Source organism: Panicum virgatum, chromosome 3N, assembly GCF_016808335.1.
Source record: "Panicum virgatum strain AP13 chromosome 3N, P.virgatum_v5, whole genome shotgun sequence".
NCBI classification, from domain to species: Eukaryota; Viridiplantae; Streptophyta; class Magnoliopsida; order Poales; family Poaceae; genus Panicum; species Panicum virgatum.
This window is the reverse complement of record NC_053147.1, coordinates 48,859,837-48,878,118: the sequence shown is the minus strand read 5'-3', so window position 1 is coordinate 48,878,118 and position 18,282 is coordinate 48,859,837. Positions and strand designations below refer to the sequence as shown.

General features: G+C 50.3%; 3 protein-coding genes across 3 annotated transcripts; 1 reads left to right on the top strand and 2 right to left on the bottom strand.

Annotated features, from left to right (window-relative positions):
* Positions 1-7,613: 7,613 nt before the first annotated feature.
* On the bottom strand, positions 7,614-8,660 carry LOC120667849 (putative cyclin-dependent kinase F-2). The gene has a single exon (XM_039947844.1). The coding sequence runs from the start codon at positions 8,658-8,660 to the stop codon at positions 7,614-7,616; it is 1,047 nt and encodes a 348-aa protein (XP_039803778.1).
* A 4,058-nt stretch (positions 8,661-12,718) lies between these two features.
* Positions 12,719-15,576, top strand: LOC120666071. Its single transcript, XM_039945862.1, has 2 exons — positions 12,719-13,016; positions 13,954-15,576. Exon 2 carries the CDS (start codon positions 13,989-13,991, stop codon positions 15,207-15,209), a length of 1,221 nt encoding a protein of 406 aa, XP_039801796.1. The 5' UTR covers positions 12,719-13,016; positions 13,954-13,988; the 3' UTR covers positions 15,210-15,576.
* A 910-nt stretch (positions 15,577-16,486) lies between these two features.
* Positions 16,487-17,868, bottom strand: LOC120666072 (putative cyclin-dependent kinase F-2). The gene has a single exon (XM_039945864.1). The coding sequence runs from the start codon at positions 17,827-17,829 to the stop codon at positions 16,813-16,815; it is 1,017 nt and encodes a 338-aa protein (XP_039801798.1). The 5' UTR covers positions 17,830-17,868; the 3' UTR covers positions 16,487-16,812.
* Between the last annotated feature and the right edge of the window lie 414 nt (positions 17,869-18,282).

Sequence of the window (18,282 nt, the reverse complement as noted above, 5' to 3'; positions counted from 1 at the left end):
TGACGTCACTATTTTAGGAACTTTTGGTGCAGCATCAACAGGTAGTGAGAAAAATGACTCTTGAATCATAGGAGTAGGCACATACACCCGCTTCTCCTCAAGGTCAATTTCTCTAGGTACCATGCTCCCCCTGATCATTTCACTTTCTAGAAAGACAGCATGTCTCATTTCTACAAACTTTGTATGTCTGTCTGGGCAGTAGAAACGAAAACCTTTCGACTTTTCAGGATAGCCTATAAAATGGCAGCTTACAGTTTTGGGATCCAGTTTCCCAATATTTGGATTAAAGACTTTAGCCTCAGCTGGGCTCCCCCAGACCCGTAGGTGAGTCAGTGAGGGTTCTCTTCCTGTCCATAGCTCATACGGCGTTTTGGGCACCGATTTGCTTGGCACTCTGTTGAGAATATGGATGGCGGTTTTTAACGCCTCCATCCACAGACTCAATGGCAATGTGGAATAACTCATCATACTGCGCACCATATCCATTAGTGTACGGTTGCGCCTTTCAGCTACTCCATTTTGCTGAGGCTCCCCCGGCGTAGAGTATTGGGCAACTATACCATTTTCCTGTAAAAACCTCGCAAAAGGTCCAGGAACTTGTCCATAAGGGGTATGTCGACCGTAGTACTCCCCTCCACGGTCTGATCTTACTATTTTGATTCTTTTGTCAAGCTGATTTTCAACCTCAGCTTTGAATATTTTAAATTTATCCAATGCTTCAGATCTTTCTTTGATTGGATAAATGTAACCATAGCGGGAGTAATCGTCTGTGAATGTTATGAACGAATCATAGCCATCCACACTTTTCACAGGAAACGGTCCACATATATCAGTGTGAATTATTTCTAACGTTCCTGCACTTCGTTTGGCACCCTTTTTAATTTGCTTTACAAATTTTCCTTTAATGCATTCAACGCATTGTTCGAAATCAGAGAACTCTAGCTGTGGAAGAATTTCACTTTTCACTAATCTTTCAATTCTCCCCCTCGAAATATGGCCTAAACGACAGTGCCATAATTTCGATGAAGTATCTTGAGTTCTCTTTCTTTTCTTTGTTTCTTTCTCTGACAAGGATTCATTCACATTCACATTACATACAGAATGCACTTTATCACGCATAGATAATAAATAAAGATCATTGTAAAGGACAGCATCACCAATACAATTATTATCAAACCATAGTTCACATTTGCCATTGGCAAAATGACAACCAAAACCATCTGCGTCTAAGCGTGATACACTGATCAAGTTTCTTTGAAGCGAAGGAACAAATAAAACATCTTTTAATACAAGCATGAAACCATTAACTAGCTCGATGGAGACATCGCCAATAGCTTCAACATCTGCTTGTACTCTGTTCGCGACTTTAATGTGTCTTTCGCTTCTTTGCGTAGTCCTTGTCGAACGGAATCCCTGTAAAGAATTTGCAACATGCACAGTTGCACCAGAATCAATCCACCAAGTAGATTTAGAAAACTTTAAATACAGGGATTCATTAACAAATGAAATTACATTCTCACAATTCTTTGCCATTATCATCTTTAAATAAGCGGGACAATCTGCTTTGCGATGCCCCTTGTCAAAACAGTGGAAGCACTCATCTTGAGCTGGAGTGCGCTGTTGCTGACGCTGTTGCTGATACTTCTGTGGCATAGGGGCTTTGTCTTTAGCTTTAGAGGAAGAAGCAGCTTGGAAAGGCCTTTTCTTGTTATTATGCACAAAATTGACAGACCCACCATTCTGTTTCTTGAGTCTATCTTCCTCTTGTGCACACATTGCAATTGCCTTTTCCATGTTCCACTTCTCTGGCTGTGAGTTATAGTTTACAACGAACGTTGCAAACTCTTTTGGCAGAGAGGTGAACACCAGGTGCACCATAAACTCTTCTTTGAGATCCAAGTCCATTGGTTTGAGCTTGGAGTTCAAAGCACACATCCCCATGATATGATCTCTTATCGTACCGGCATTGCCATAGTACCTTTTTGTGATCAACTGCTCTATGATCTGTGTAGCATAAGTCTTTGAAGAACCAGTAAACTGATTCTTTATCTTTGCAAGGTACTCAGCAGCTGAATCACACTCTCCAATTGAACCCAAAATGTTAGGATCAATTGTGTTCTTTATAACTGCCACACATTTCTTGTTGGCGTTATTCCACTTTGTCTTTTCGAGATCATAAGCCATCTTTAAGGGAGCATAGTCCCTTTGCTTTTTCTGCCACTCAGCATCAGTGTCAGAATCTCCTCTCACTGGAGCCGGTGGCTCAGTGGGCTTTGGAGTGGTGATTATCTCATCCACTTCTCCACAGACGAAAGCAAGATCAACCTTCTTGATCCATTCGCCATAGTTGTCTCCTTTTAGAGTCGGGATGTGACTGATGAATCCCATCAAGTTCATCCCAGCTGAAAATTTCAAAAAATAGTGAGAACATAATAACAATAATTGCATGTAAAATTCCAACGTTGGTCAAAGTAGAACATACAACTGTTTATGCAATTAAATCTATATCATCGTTGGGCAGAAATAGAAGTAAATGCACAAAAACTATGAAATTACAGTATTGTAATTAACAACGTTGGTCAGAAAATTAACAATACCATAATGCTCAAAAATAATCTTTTAACCATGCTCTTAAACTTTAATTGTCACGTTGGTTCAAATTAAAGTATAAAAGTAACTATATAAACTTAGCAGCGGAAACAAGTAGGAATTTCTATTTCCAGAAGCAAAACTATTGACTTTTATCTCTAAACAATAAACACGTTGGTGCAAAATTGAATAGAGATCAAACTATAATCAAAACTATACAAAACTGCTATTAAAATGCTTCTGGAAAATAGAAAAAACAATTTGAGTTTTCACTGTTGAAGCAGCCCAGGCACGAAATCGGCCCAGCCCGCTCGGCGCGTGCGACGCCCGGGCCTTCGGCCCAACAGCCGATGGCCAGGCCGCCAAACCGGCCCGGCGCCGCGCCCCTCTTGGGCCATATTTGGCCCATTCGCCGGCCGCCGTTCCCAGCTGTCCGTCGCCGACGATCAGGATCGAGCGGCCGAGCGCTCTTTTCGCGGAACCAAAACCCGGCGACGATGCGATACCCGCAAACCCTAGGCTCATTTCCCCTCTCTGTCTTCTCTCTCCACAAAACGGCGGCAGCCATGGAGCCAGGGAAAGAAGCCACGGCGCCGCCGCCGGCCCCCTCGCCGGCGCGCGTGCTCCCTGTGTGGGAGCACGCCGCCGTCGAGCGGCTTGGCGGTGGTGCCCTTTCGGAGCCCGCGCGTGGAGAAGCAACCCGAGTCCACGAGCGGCGCCTCCGATCTGTGCCGGCGAGCCAGTCTTCTGTTGAGCTCCCGCGCGGCCGGTGATCGGCGGTGGAGCCTGTGGTTAAACCCAGGTAAAGCCCCGCCCCCTTTTTCCTCTTAGGGTTAGGGTTAGGGTTAGGGTTTCGACTTTTCTTTTCTTTTTCGATTTGGATCGATTTGCTTTTTCTGTGTCTTGATTCTTTGATTCGTGACCGAATCTACACTTCCCATCTCGATCTACACTTAGTGTAGGCGTCTGATACCAATGTTAAGAGATCTAGGATCACACAGTGCACGATCAAGAGGGACTTCCTTTACTTTTCTTGATCTGAGTCCAAGAAAAACCTAGAACTACAACAATAGCGTAGAGAAAAGAGAGAGTGGAGCGGGGTAGAGGACCTTCAGAGCCTGCAGCGGAGTTAGATCCGGCCATCACGGGTTCGTTGATGCAGATCCGCTCAAAGGCGGCGACGATTGGTGCAGTGTAGTCGATGCCGGAGCGATGGCGTCGTGGACGATGGCGGCGACGACGTGACAGAGCTGGCGGCGGTGAAAGCGGCGAAGGTGGGGCTTCCCGCTGCTCCAGCACTCTCCCTAGATCGGCTAGGGTTTAGGATGTGGGAGAGGGTACTGGCGGCGCGACGAACTTCGTTATGCGTGCCCCGGCCCCTTCACCCCTTTTATTCTAGCGCTGTGCAGCGGGGGCCCACCAACCATTAAGGGTTGGGCGCCCCCGATCAGGGCGCGGATTAGGGGCCTAATAGACCGTTGGGTCTATTAGGAAAGAGATCATTCCAACATAAACAACATCTCCCTCGCCGATTGGTGGACATCGAAACGTAAAAGAGTTCCTAAGGCTGAACGGAAATGCTTCGACTCCATGATCATACTGACGTGTTGGCAGTTATGGAAGGAGCGCAATAGAAGAACCTTCGACCACAAGGACCTATCGGTGGCTGATATCCTTGTACTGATCTCTGATGAGGTGGTCCTCTAGTGCCACGCGGGTCTGCGCCACTTAGCACCGGTTGCGGCCGGCTTTGGTAGAATTTCAGGTCGTGAAATAGTTCTAGAGTAATTAAGCTCTACGATACACCCTAGCAGCTGATTCCCTTTTTCTGTAATCGACTGATGTTGTAAACTTCTCTCTATTCTCTTAATGAAATACGTGCTCAGGCACGTTCGTGAAAAGCCTCCATCCTTAACCTCTGTTCATCGACGGTCATCGCTGGATTCATCCATAGTGTCGCATCCTGCTTTGGTGACGAAGCGGTGCATATATCAAGGTTGCATTGGCGGGGGCGTAGAGTGGCAAATACTTTGGGAGTAACTTTTGCCTCATCGGCAATTGCGTATGGCTGTCACGGGTATATGTGAGGGGGGAGCCACTTCTCAAATCGTCCATTTAGCTTCCAAAACCATGTTAAGTGTTCCATTCGAGGTTCCAAACACGCCACGTGAGCAGCCAAAACCGACGTGGCATGCCACGTGGCACCACAGAGGCAAACATTTGCAAAAACAAACTCTAATAAATTCTATCATCATTCACTTAACGTCATCTCTCTCCTCTCCTCCCCCTTCCCCCATGCTCTTGCCCGAGCTTCCATAGGGCAACGCTTGCGCGGCTGCTCGTCGTCCTCCGCTCGCCTTGGTCCACCTTCGAGCCAGTGAACCTTGTGCTCAAGTCGATGAAGGGGGCAGACAACGACAAGCTACCACGATGATGGACAAAGAAATGAAGGGCGGTGAAGCTCGATTTGGCGGAAGCAAAGCTCAATTTGGCGATGGTGGAGTCGATCTGATGCTGGAGGAGCTCAATGTGGTGTCCAAAGACATGTCTCCAGAATGGTGTGTCTGGACACATGGCCATCCTGCTCCTCCCATCATGGTAGGCGACTCCGGGGGGCTGTGACCAACAAAATGAGGCGGCCACATCCTTCCATGCAATCTCACCACACTCCCATTCACCATGGAGGAGTGTATGGTGCTGGTGCTCGCGTTGCAGTGACGCAGGAGTTCCTTGGGTGGGCTGAGGCGGAGGCGGTGCATAAGGCACGAGCAGAGGCCACAGCACGGCTCCAGGCGGTGATCGCAAGTTGCTCCATGCCAGGCCTTGGAAGGTGCGACCACCACTGGTAGTAGGTCGTGTTCCATTGCACTGACCCGTCTTCTCTCCCATTGAAGCAGCACATGTGGTATGCGAGGGCGAGGGTCAAATGGCGCATCATGGGCCGCTCCTCGTAGATGCATAGGGCATTGGTGGCCTAGCCATCGCGAAGTGAGTTACGCACCGAGGATGCAGAGGTATGGGGCCGTGATGCAATCGCTGCCCTCGGCGCGGTCAATGTCAACAATATAATGGGCTATCCGACCTGAAGCCCACGGGCTGGCCTGTGGCACGACTTTTTTGCCCAGCACAGCATGAAGCTAATCGGGCCCGAGCCGGCCCGGCACGGGCCTCATGCCATGCCTGGGCCAACACCTCGGCACGTGGGCTGGGCCAGCATGACATGTATAGTGACTGGCCTGACAGAGGCTCGAAATTTTTAGCCCAACTCATCAAAACCTCCACATCAGCCCATATACATGTATACCCATTTTCCACCCCAAACCCTACCTCCCAGGTCCCTTCCCAACAACCGCCGCTCCTCCTCCCCTTTCTGGGCAACGCCTCGGCGATTAGCGTCCGGCCCCCTCTCCTCCTCACGCGGCGGCGCTTAGTCCCATCCCCTCCGACGCGGTGGCATCCGGCCCCGTCCCCTCCTACGCGGCGAAGTCTACCCTCCTATCCTCCGCTCCCTGCGTAGCGCCGCAGCTGTGCCTGCCCTCATCCACCTCCCTTCCACGCACAACAGTGAGGCTGGCATCCCTCTGCCTCTCACTCACGCATGGCAGTGAGGCGGCGCGCTAGATCTCAACTGCACCACTTCCCCACATGGCAGCGCGATCGGCCTTCCCTACCTGCTGGCTCAACAGCGCCCAGCCCACCTCGGGTCCCTGCATGGCAGCGCTAACAACAGGCCTATGTGGGCTAAACGGGCCAACATGGCATGACTAAAGGGCACCCGTGCTGTGCTTGGGCCGGCACCTCAGCCCATGGCCGGGTATGGCATGACCCGTTTAGCTTTTGTGCCTTATCGGGATGTGCCTAAACGGGCCATGCTTGAACGGCCCCATGCTGGGGCCACTCGCTTGGTCAACTATAGTCGGCGAGCATAAGGGCATGCTCGATGTGGGCGCGGACGTTGTGGAGGTGCTTGCCAGAGAGCAGGTACACATTGAGTAGACGACCACAATAGGTAGGCGCGATAGAGTGAGGGCTCGCGATGATGGGAGAGTCGCACGCCGGAGCAGGCCCCGCCACCGCTGGAGAATAATGGCATCACAGCCGCAGGCAAGGAGGAGCTCGCGGGGGAGAGCTCGAGTGCGCCCACACCAAGGAAGGCTCGTCTATGTCAAATGCAAACCTCAGCCAAGGGATTGCGTGCCCACAAGGCAAGGGGAGGCAGGGGTGGAGGACAGCTGCTTCGCGGGGCAACGTATCATGCCGCTCGTCGCCCTCCTGCCCCTGAATGCGAGGAGCCCATGGAGATCTAGTGGATGGGGGCATAGAGCAGGGGAAGAAGGTCGAGGTCGCGTACAGATCGGGGGAGATGGAGGTCGCCGACCGTTCATGATGGTTGCAAGAGGACTGAGTGAGAGGTGCAGAGGAGAAAGGACATAGAGGAAAGGATAGAGAAGACATAGATTGAAGGATTATAGAAATTTAGAGGGTTTTTTTGCAAGTGTTTACCAATGTGTTGCCATATAGCATGTCACGTCGACTTCGGGTGCTCGCGTGGTGGGTTTGGGACCTCGAATGGAACACTTAACACGATTCATATCCCAAATAGATAATTAGAGAGTTTGAGGATCTAGCTAAAATTGTCGGAGAAGTTTGGAGACCTAGGGTACAATTTACTCTTTTTATTTTTTCCATGCCCGCATGGACCAATCACTGTGTTACAAGTTATTAGTACAAAAATTCAAATACAATGGAATTTATTGATAACATTTTTATTTTTTGTTCACTAACAAAAAATATGAAATTTTTGTTGAAATTTTTAAAGCAGCAGACTTCAGTAGTGGTCAAAGAGATCATGCATGTTTGGGATATGGAAACACCAAAATGACTATTGCTGCAGGTCTTTCTTATGCACAACATGAACAAACAACAATTTGCATTGGCTGCATGTATCTGCATGCCGCTCTGGGCGTTCACTAACTCTGCACTTTGGACGATCCTACACCACCTTAGCTCGTGGCACGCCCCCTTCAAGCTTCCTCGAACCACCGGTGCTTGAGCGCGCCTGCCGCCGTCATCCGCTTCTCCGGGTTGCACCTCAGCAGCCCGCTCAGGACCTCGAACCCTGCCTCTGACAGCGACGGCCGGCCGATGGCCATTGCCAGCTCGGGATTGCTAGGGAACAGGTCAGGCAGAAAGCTCGTCGGTCCGCAGCCACTTGGCAGCCGCTCGGGGCAGCGGCTCCACTCCTTGATGTCGTCCGTGCCAAGAACGTTGAGCACCTCGCCGAGATGCTCCTTGTTCGAGTCGCCGTAGAAGAGGAGATTGCCGGCGAGGAGCTCGGCCACGATGCAGCCGATGGCCCACGCGTCGATCCCAGCGTCGTAGTCGGTGCGCCCGAGGAGGAGCTCCGGCGCGCGGTAGTTCCGCGCCACGACGGGGTTCGAGTACGGCGGCTCGTCGGCCACGGGGCGCGACTTGCCGAGGTCGCAGATCTTGAGGCCGCCGCGGCCGTCGACGAGGACGTTGTCCGGCTTCAGGTCCCGGTGCATGAGGCCCGCGGCGTGCATGCCCGCGGCGCCGTCGAGGAGCTGCCGCGCGATCCGGCGCGCCTCGTCCTCGGTGTGCCGCCGCACGCCGCCGCTCCGCCGGTCGCCCCTCGCGGCGTCCCTGAGCGCCGGCCCGACGAACTCCATGACGATGAAGGCCTCGCCGGTGGCCGGGTCGCGGCGGCAGGAGTCTCGCAGCTGCACGACGCACGGGACGCCGCGGCAGGCCTCGAGCGCGCCGACCTCGTCGGCGAACATGGAGCCGAGGCGGCCGTCGTCGAAGTCGTCCGCGTTCAGGCACTTCATCGCCACGATCTCGCCGGTGCGGCGGTCCCGCGCCCGGTACACGACGCCGAAGGCGCCCGCGCCGACCGCCTCAATCTTTTCGTAGCGGCTGGTGCTCGTGACGACGGGCGGGGCGCGGGGAGACGCTGCCGCCGCCGCCGCAGCACGCGCCATCTCTCTGCGCTTCTTGCGCTCTGCGGCGGCAGTGGCGCCGACCTGGGCTCGTTGCGTCTTGTACGCCATGGCAGCGCGCGGCGGGGTGCAGCGCGGAGGCAGCGGACGCGCGCGTCGCCTAGGGCAGCAGCAGATGCGCGCGAGCCGGGAGGAGGCGGCGACGAATTGTTCTCTGGCGTTTGCCTGGAATTTGTAAGCAGCAGTTGGGGTTGCCGACTCGAACTCGAGAAGATCAACAACAAACAGAAACAATGGCATTTATGATGCCACGTTGCATTTTCGGTTCGGACTCGGATTGACCATGCACTCCGCGAGATGGACGCAAAACTAGGTGATGTGATTATGCAGATTTTTCGTTCAACTTCGTGAAATAAGGAGGTGACCATGTTGTCCATGTACTCCCTCCGTTCTTTTTTAGTATATGACACCGTTGATCTTTTTCTTCAACTTTGATCAACAATATTTAATTAATCAGTTAGTTAAATAGAGTGAAATGAGTACTTTACGTCTATTATCAAGAGTCTCTTGAATCTAACTTGAAGATTTGGCTATTTGTATAAATATTTGTAGAAAAGACGAATAGTCAAACAAAGAAAAAAAATTAATGGTGTCATATATTTAAGAACGGAGGGAGTACCAGCTGAAATTCCAGCCGTTAGATGCTTTGATGGGGTGGCACTGTGGCCAAGTCTTCTCTTACTGGAAAGCCCTTAAAGAAACAAGCCACAAAGAAAGAAATCAAGAATTAAAAGGGAGAAAAAAAGCGTGTCGTTTTCCATTATTATGAATGAAAAGACCGAATAAAGGCTTTGACGATTCATACGGAAACACGAAGCACGCCGAGATAAGAGTACAGTGATGCAGTGTTCACAAAACCACGGGTGGAGATTTAGCATTAGAATTTGTGATTAGTAGTGTCTCTCGTCGAACATTTGTGGACTTGTGGTTTCTAGTAATACACCATCACTCTACATCCACAAAAACGTGTCCATAGAACACCCAACAATTCGTCACCAGCACCTCGACATGGAAAAATTAAAATCACCCTGCTACATCATCGTTAGTGAGATGCTCTCATTCTACGTGTTGTACTTTCATTTTTCTATTTCTTGAAACTATTCAAAGAGTGCCTCATATTATATACTCCCTTGATCCCAAATTATTAATTGTTTTAAATTTTCTAGGTGTATAGTTTTTATTATACATATAGATATATATTATATCTAGATATATAAAAAATTACGCATTTAGAAAAGATAAATGATTAATAATTTAGGACGGATGTAGTACTAAAAAATACCCCCTCCATTTCAAATTGTAGATCCTTTTAGCAAGGGTCAATTGCAAAACTGCCCTTGTTTTGAGATGTAACTGCACGTTTGCCTCTATGTTTTTAACTTTGCATATTTGCCCCTGTTTTCTAAATCTGAAGGTTCCACGTGCCTCTGTTCTGTGAAGAAGAGTTAACGGTGTTAAGTACAAGCTCAAAAGATAGAAATGCCTTCTGTGAAGAAGAGTTAACGATATTAAGTACAAGCTCAAAACATAGAAATGCCTTCGACATGTCAATTGCATAACTACCCTTGTTTTGAGTTGTAACGGCATGTTTGTCTTTATTTTTTTGACTTTGCAGATAATATATAAGCATAATATTTGCAGATAATATAATATTTAATAACAATACATGAAGAGAGGTCCAGATACTGACTGATTCATCTGCCCATCCGGTTCGCCGCTAGATGGGATCATGGGACGAGGGTGCTGCAGGTGGTGCCTGAGCACCCACAGCACATCGAGAAGGCCGACGACGCCTACCAGCTCGCGTTCCTCCCCCTCCTGTTCGTCCGCCACCCACACGTGCGTCGCGCAGTGCGCCGTCGCCTGCACCATCACCGCCACCAGCGAGCTCCCCATGCGGCACACGATCGCCTCCTCCGCTGCCTGCCACACCGCGGCGCGCGCCCCAGAGAACAAATCGCGCTGCTTCCCCTCGAGCACGGCGTCGTCGTCGTCGTTGAACGAAGAGGACGACGAGGACGAGGCAGAGGAGGAAGACAACAAGGAGGAGGTGACGCTGTAGAGGAGGTCGAGCATGCCGAGGAGGTTGTGCTGGCGGAGACGGGAGCGGAAGGTGTCGAGCGCAGCCTCGAGCGGGGCGCCGCCCCGGTCGCCAACTGAGAGCGCTGCGCCGGTCCCCTCCCGCCTGCCGTCGCACAGAGCAGTCCGAGCCGCGCCGGTCCCCGCCCGCCTGCCGCCGCACCGAGCAGCCCGAGCCGCTCCGGTCCCCGCCCGTCTATCGCTGCGCCCGTCCCCAGTCGCCTGGCACCGCGCCGAGCAGCCCGCGCCGCCTCGGCCCCCGACCACCTGCTGCCGCGCACGTCCCCGCGCCACCTGGGCCCCGCCAGCCAGTCGCTGCGCCGAACAGCCCGAGCCGAGGCGGCCCCCGCCCGCCAGCCGCCACGCCGAGCTGCCCGAGGCGCGGCGGCCCCCTGCCTGCCTGCCGCTGGGCCCATCGGGCGCTCGGGGCGCCCGCCGCCCAACCCCAGCATGACGACGCCAGCCACCTGTAACCCTAGGTCCGGGCAATGCGAATGGATCATGAAGGAAATAGAGAGAATGGGAGGGGAGGAGTTGTGTGTTTTGGATGAGAGGTAGTATAGCTTTTTTTCTCTTTTATTTTTTTGCGAAATTTGTTTAGGACTATTATTGAGTTCCTGCTCACAGTGTTGAGAAACAGGGGCAAACGGTGCCTTCAATTTCGAAAACCAGGGGCAAACACATAAAATTACGAAAATAAGGGCAAACGTGCAATTGCAGCTCAAAACCAGAGCAGTTATGCAATTGTCTCTGTTAGCAAATATAGGTATATAAATTTTGCTATGCATCTAGATAAATACTATATCTAGATATATAGCATAAATTATGCATCTATTGCTAAAACGACATGCAATTTAACACAACCAACTTTCAAAAAAATTATATCGAAAATATTTGTGGACGTCTTCTCCTTCGACTATTTGCTACCCACCAAATTTGCGACTAGGGTCTCGTTTAGTTGCGCCTGTAAAGTTTTTGAAATAAAATCTTTGAATATTTGAAGTACTAAATATAAACTAATCACAAAACTAATTACAGAACTCGTCTGTAAACTATGAGATGAATTTATTGAGACTAATTAAGCCGCCATTAGCACATGTGTACTGTAGTAATTACTGTAGCATTTTCGTGTCTAATCATAGCCTAATTAGGCCCATTAGATTCGTCTCGCAATTTACAAGCAAACTGTGCAATTTGTTTTTTTATTTCATGTAGATTTAATACTCCATGAATATAAGATTCTGTTTCGATGTGATAGTGATGTCAACACACATCCTCGCCGGATAAAACTTTAAGGACTGCAATAACCACTCGGAGTAACAATTTGATCTAAAAGCCACCTTATCTATTACTCCCATTGTTCTAAACTTTAGGTCATCTTAACAATCTAATATATTAGGCGTGTTTGGATCGAAGGACTAGAGCTATTTTTAGTCTGAAATAGCCTAAACTAGCCCAAAATCCTCAAACATGTGGGCTAGTTCTTGACTATTTGCAAATAGTTTATCTCAAAAAACCACCCCACCCAAAAGGTGATTATTTGGGCTATTTCAGGTGGAGCCCACTATAGTAAGAGAGATAATAGGACTCTAATGATTGGGAAAACGTGATTTAAAGGCTAAATAGCTCTTGGATTCAAACATGTCAAGGGCTATTTTATTGGAGGACTATTTGTTTGAGCTAATTAGTTCTAGCCCAAATAACTCTAGCTCTTGGATCCAAACACGGCCATTGTTTTTTGTATGGATCTATATATATATGTATATATTATGTTTTAACTATCATGATGCGATAGCTGAGGCCGGTTTCCCTATTACAAAAATATTTAGATATATTGTAAAAATTATGTATAGCTAAATTTGTCAAAACCACTACAATTTAGCACGGAAGTAGTGTACAGGTAAACGGAGGAATTTCTTTTTCAAAAAAAGGCCAAGGCCACAACGTTATTTTGATTGCCTAAAAGGCATCCTCATTATTGGACCTAGCACGGTAGCACCAGCAAGTAAAGAAAATATTGGCGAGAAGATTTGTGAATGAGCTCCATGGCTCCACGCCTCCACGCCTCCACCAAACGCTCCGAGCCTCCGAGAGACCGGGCCCCACCTCCCTCCAGCAGGTCCTCCCTGCTCTCCTACTCCTCATTGCATCAGCGGCAGTCGGCAGGGCAACGCCGCGCTGGTTGCCATGACGGCGGCTCGAGTCCGCGCGAGTGCGACAGTGAAGGCGGACGCTGGGTACCGGCCGAGCCTCGGGATTCTTCAAGATGGTAGACGGCGCCTGGGGCGGCAGCTTCCGCAGGGTGGCGCAGCTGCCGTACTTTTGCAGGTACGTACGTTAGGTGCTCGATGAAATGCCTGGCTCGGGTGCAATCTCTCTACTTTTTTGTCCCCGCTCTCTACTGAAAAAGGATGCAAACCGATCCGTTATTCGTGTGCCCGTGAACCGCACGTGATGCAGAATCTGAATAGAATTAGAGCAGTTGGAATCGGATCTTAATGTCGGAAACTTCTTGGAGTCCGAGTGTTTTCTGGGTGTAGATCAACTTGGGATTGGTTGCGTGAAGTTGGGGGCATATATACAAAAGCCTAGGGCCGGGCTGTTTTCCATCATCACTAAGTTTATTCACGTCGTTTTTTAGACAATATTCTGGTAAACCAATTAGACTACAAAAAGTTCAGGACCGTGTTGAATCATGCCCTGGGATTCTTAATTCCTTGGTTGAGTCTGGTGATCCTCTCGTCTAGATCCGTGCATAGGACTGCACGTGTTCTACAGGTTCTGCGGATTGATTCCAACTGGTAAGATTGTTGTTGATTGCGAAGTGGTAGTATCTGTGTACTGTTCTTGTTGTCTGGAAGGAATAGATATGTAGATCAAATACCTGGATGATATTGCCGCTTCAAATTTGCATCACTCCACCTGAGATTCTTGTATAGTTCTTCTGTTGTATATAAATTGTTGCTGGCTATTTGGGTTCCTGCAATTTGCATATCGCAACTTTACTTACTTTCAATCAATGCTGGCAATTGTGATTTTTCTTGCAGATTAGGGCAAGGCTGCTACTCCTATAAGAACCTATCACAATGCCTTGTTCTCTGCTTTCATTGTTAAGTGCAATAGTGTTAATGTATTATAATGGTCCTCTACTCCTGCCTGTGTTCACTATTCTGAAAATTAGCCTGTGGCATCCAATCTCATCTACGTCAGGATTAATTCCTCTGATGAGTCATGACTCACTCTGTCTCCAACCATGCATATGCAGGATTGATAATTCATTGTGAAACGGACAAGAAGGATATGGCGAGCATTGATGAAAAGGAAAATAGCCATAAACCTCCTTGGTCGCAATTGTTACCAGAACTGGTCTCCATGATATGTCATCGACTCTGCCCCACGGATGTTCCTCGCTTTAGAGCAGTTTGCAAGCACTGGAATTCTTGTGCACTCCCTGTCTATCCAGCGGATTCCACCCCCATTCTTATCAGCAACACCATCTCGGACTCCGGTCTGATTCGTTGCTATAGTCCCTACCTTAACAAGATGTTTATTGTCCGTACACCTCTAAGAGCTCCTGAAAGCAGAATATTCTCAGCAGCCGTGAATGGATGGATTGTTCTAAGGAGGCCAGACAAGACTGTCATGTTTGGTAGTCTCTTGGATGGCTCTGCATTCGAGACTACTGAGTCAAAATACAATGATGGATACTTCTGGGCATCCAATGAAGATGGGACTGGGCATCCGGAGCAATGTGGCATAATTGCCATTTATGCTTATATGTACAGTGCAAAAGTTCAGAGCTGGAATGGAGAAAGATGGAAGTATTTTGGTGGTTTGTCAGACGATGATGATAGCTCTGATGACTCCGACTCCGACTATGACTCGGGCTCGGACTCGGCATCAGACTTGGACTCAGATTCGGACTGCAACTCCGACTCTGACTCCAACTCCAACTCACAATCTGGCACTGACAATGACGAAGAAGATGATGATGAAGAAGAGGAAGAAGAGAATTTGGAGCAAAAAGTTGAGGAGGAGGATGAAGAAGACAACGTAGTAAACGAATATAGGGAGTTCACAATGTCTTGCAACCCAGTACTGCACAAGGGGCTGTGGTACTGCCTTGGGGAAGATGGAAGTTTAGGAGTGTATGATCCCAACAGAATCAATTGGCATGTTCTTCGCGAACCCTCCAGCTTTGGTCCTGAGTTCCCGTACCAGAACTGCTACCTAGTTGATTCCAATCAGGAGCTGCTTGCAGTCTTGACGGGCAGGAATGGCACACCCATCCATGTGCTGAAGCTCAAAGAGAAGGAGATGACCTGGGAAAGGATGGACTCACTGGGTAGCAGAGCAATCTTCACGGGAACACTGGCATCACTATCAATGGCTAAGCCTACAAAAGCCATGGCAAACAAGGTCTACCTTTCCAAGTTTTATGGGCGGCCTCAGATAATCCAATCAAAGCTCACCGCCTCTGGTGGTCGCCTCTTCTTCGTGCCAGAGCAAAAGGAGATGTAAGATCCCAGCTCTAACAAGTCCGTTTATACATTCATGAGGGAATACGACACCTTTGGAGATAAGGATGGTACCTGGTGCTACGAGCCTACGACCTGGAGTTGGACTCCGGGGTTGACAGGGGAATAAGTGGCTGCAAGAATATGCTGCAATACATCTGGGTTCATCTTGGCCTTACTTCACCTTAAATACGATAGTTGGGAACAAGCATCACCCTACATCAGATTATTGCTCCAGCTTGAGCTTGAAATTTGATGTTTCTTTGGCCTTTCGCAGTTGTTATCGTCAAAGTACTTGATGAAGTATTTGCAAATACTCATCTGCTGTTTCTTCATTCCATGATGGCGTGATTTTCTTTCATTTTTATTTATTCACTATTATTGATTGTATTTTGTAAGTTTACTGGAGGGGGGGGGGGGGGGTGAATCGAGAAATCTCGTGCTTGTTCATGTGGAGGACCTTTCTCATGTTCCATCCTCTGTCTGCGTCTCTCTGCACGTTAGAGATCATATATGATGTAGCAGCAGCATTAATATTAGCAACTTTATTTAGTATCACCAAACCTTACATTTCTCACCTGCATGAAAATTCTAATGTATGTGATGTGGTTGATCGTACTCCGTAACAGCAGAGAGCTAATGACAGTTGCTAACGATGATGGCAAATCGAACACTCTAAAAACGTACTGGATTTAATCAGGAGTTACTGCCAATGTGTTCTATGTTCTACTTGATTGTTTTAGTTGCAGACACTAAAGATGGCAACGGGTAAAATCCGCGTGGATATCAACTTCATAAACCCGTACCCGCGTGCTGAAATCCGCGCCCGCAACCCGCAACGGGTAGAAAATGATACCCGTACCCGCTATCCGCGGATACCCGCATACCCGCAAGTTTTAGAAAATCAAGCACACAAGCACATTTTAATAGCATGTAAATATTAATATGCACCTCTATATCTCAATATTAATAAATTATAACCTAATAATCAACACGTCAACACCATTTATTTGAGGAAACAAATAAATTTTAGCAAATAAATGAACTAGTCTCATACATAATACATCACAAGAGTCATTATTTGCGGGTTTGTGGATTCGGGTATCAATTTTTCAAACCCGTTTGAAGATATCCGTTGGGTTTAGAGTTGTACCCGCGCTCGTACCCGCGGGCACAAACTCAAACCCATATCCGCGCCCGTCGGGTTTGGTATCCGCGGGTACGCGAATATTTCGTACCCGTTGCCATCCCTAGCAGACACAGATATGTGGTCTTATACTCTTATTACACGGAAAGTGAGTAAACAATGTAATGAGTTTTGCTTCAATGGTCCCTTCCATGAAATTTGCACAAATATTAAAGCAACCATACATTTTTTTAAAATTTTATTTTCGCTTGGGTTTTGTTTGGACCCGGCCCTAAACGTACCCTATAGAGGCCCGGTCCAAGATCAAGACCCGGTGCCCAGGTCGGAGGCGCAGCAGACGCCGCCGCCGCCGCTTCCCTCCGCCCGATGCAGCGCTGCCCCTGTTTCTTCGCCATGTTTTCTCTTAATCAAAAACGTGCACTGTCGCGAAAAAAAATCAAATGTGGTGTACTCGTGTGCTCTATGCTATGATCGCCTCGGAGACCCCGGCGACACTGGAAGCGATGGCGGCGGCGCAGGAAGCGGAACGCAGCTGATCAGCTGGTGCCGCCTCGGGCGCGGCGGCGTCCGCGAACCACGGGCACCGGAGCGCGTCCGCGGCAGCGAGGCGACGGTCCGGCCTGCATGCCAAGAGCCCGCTGAGGACGTCGAAGCCGGCGGCCGAGAGCGCCGGGAACATCTCCCGGAGGCGGCTGGGCGGGCGGGCGCGGCGGCAGAGCCCCGAGTCCGCGCGCGGCAGCCGCGCGAAGCCCGGCCAGGACGCCATGTCCTGCATCCCCAGCGTGTCGAAGACCCGGTTGAGCTGGTCCATCTCGGACCTCCCCGGGAAGAGCGGCGCGCCGGCGAGGAGCTCGGCCATGATGCAGCCGAGCGCCCAGGTGTCGACGCCCGCGTCGTAGTCCCGCGAGCCGAGGATGAGCTCCGGCGCGCGGTACCACAGCGTGGCGACGCCCGGCGTGAGCGGCGGCGGCGCGGCGCCGTCGCCGTCCGCGGCGGCCGCGCGGGAGAGGCCGAAGTCGCAGATCTTGACCCCGCCGCGGGCGTCGAGGAGGACGTTGTCGGGCTTGAGGTCCCTGTGCAGGACGCCGCGGGCGTGCATCGCCGCGGCGCCCTCGAGGAGGCGCCGCACGACGCGGCGCGCCTCGGCCTCCGGGAACGCGCGCCCGGCGCCGCGGGCCTCCCGCTCCCGCACGACCTCCGCCAGGCTCCGGCCGGCGTACTCCATGACGAGGAACGCGCCGCCCGCGCCCTCGAGGTGCGCGGCGCGGAGCTCGACGAGGCACGGGTGGCCGCGGCAGGCCTCGAGGCAGCGCGCCTCGCGGAGGAACGCCGCCGCGAAGGCCTCCCCGTCGCCGCTGCCGCCCCCCGCGCGGAGGCGCTTGACGGCGACGGTCTCGCCCGTGCGGCGGTCGCGGGCCATGTAGACGGCCCCCGAGGCGCCCTCAGCGATCTTGCCGAGCCGCTCGTAGTGCTCCATGGTTCTGCTCTTAGTTCTGCTGCGGTTTGCGGGCGCGGGCGCGAGCGCGGCGGCGGAGGGACGCCTGCCTAGTCACGTTTTTTATGGGGCGGCCTTCAAGGTTCGGTTCGGCACGCGGTCAGCCCGTCCGGCCGTCGGTGCAGGCCCACGTGTCAGGCTCGCCAGTGAACGCGTTGACGGCTCGTCGGCATTTCTTTTTTTTTGTTAGAACCTGGGAGATTTTTTTTAGAAAACAGAATCTTAGGCCAGTTTTGATTTTTTTAGTTTCAGTTATAAATTTTGTCACATCACATGTTTAAACAACAATAGGAACTACCGAACATTGATTTATTACCAAACTAATTTCATAAGTCCTGACTTAATCACAAGACGAATTTATTAAGTCCAATTAGTTCATAATTTGACCACTAAATGCTACAGTAACCATACACTAATTTTGTATTAATTATACTT